We start from the raw sequence: 614 nt of genomic DNA, 5'->3' as shown, positions 1-614 counted from the left end.
GGCCATACTGGTATGGCTTCAAGGAGGATGGGGAAGTGTCTGAGAACCTCGAGGTGGCACCAGGAAGTCCATGAGAGCTCCTGGGGTGTCACTGGGAGCTACTGGGAGCTGCTGGCACAGCTCCAGAAGACCGGTACGGGTTACTGGGAGTAAACTGGTCTATACTGGGCCACCCCAGGCAGCATCGCCAAGCGGCTGAGCTCGGTGGGGGCGGAGAACACGGAGGAGAACCGCCGCTGGTACCGGCAGCTGCTCTTCACGGCCGACAAGCGCGTGGACCCCTGCATCGGCGGCGTCATCCTCTTCCACGAGACCCTCTACCAGTCGGCCGATGACGGGCGCCCCTTCCCCCAGGTCATCCGCGGCAAGGGCGCCGTGGTTGGCATCAAGGTGGGGACCTCGGGGACATGGTGGGGACACGGGGACCTCAGGGACCGCAAGGGCGGTGGGGGGGTTTGGGGGCTCCTCGCTGCTGGTCAACCGTGTCAACGGTGGCTTTGTCAGGCGGCCGCGTTGAAGTGGGGACATCTTGGGGACCTTGGGGACATCAAGGGGGTTGAGGGACTTGGGGACTTGGGTGCTCCTTGCTCCAGGTCAACCACACCAATGGTGGC

The 614-nt window shown here is 64.5% G+C and overlaps 1 protein-coding gene across 1 annotated transcript in view; it reads left to right on the top strand.

Annotated features, from left to right (window-relative positions):
• Positions 1-153: 153 nt before the first annotated feature.
• LOC118159352 (fructose-bisphosphate aldolase A) overlaps positions 154-614 on the top strand; it is a gene marked incomplete at its 5' end in the record, with an annotated part of 5,176 nt that continues 4,715 nt past the window's right edge. The window contains one exon of the mRNA XM_035313944.1: positions 154-390. Within this exon, the coding sequence (XP_035169835.1) occupies positions 154-390 (237 nt within the window). The remainder of the gene's footprint in view (positions 391-614) is intronic.

The sequence above is a fragment of the Oxyura jamaicensis genome, unplaced genomic scaffold, assembly GCF_011077185.1.
Source record: "Oxyura jamaicensis isolate SHBP4307 breed ruddy duck unplaced genomic scaffold, BPBGC_Ojam_1.0 oxyUn_random_OJ69855, whole genome shotgun sequence".
Classification (NCBI taxonomy): Eukaryota; Metazoa; Chordata; class Aves; order Anseriformes; family Anatidae; genus Oxyura; species Oxyura jamaicensis.
The sequence above is the reverse complement of the archived record's forward strand: the minus strand, read 5'-3'. Positions and strand labels throughout refer to the sequence as shown.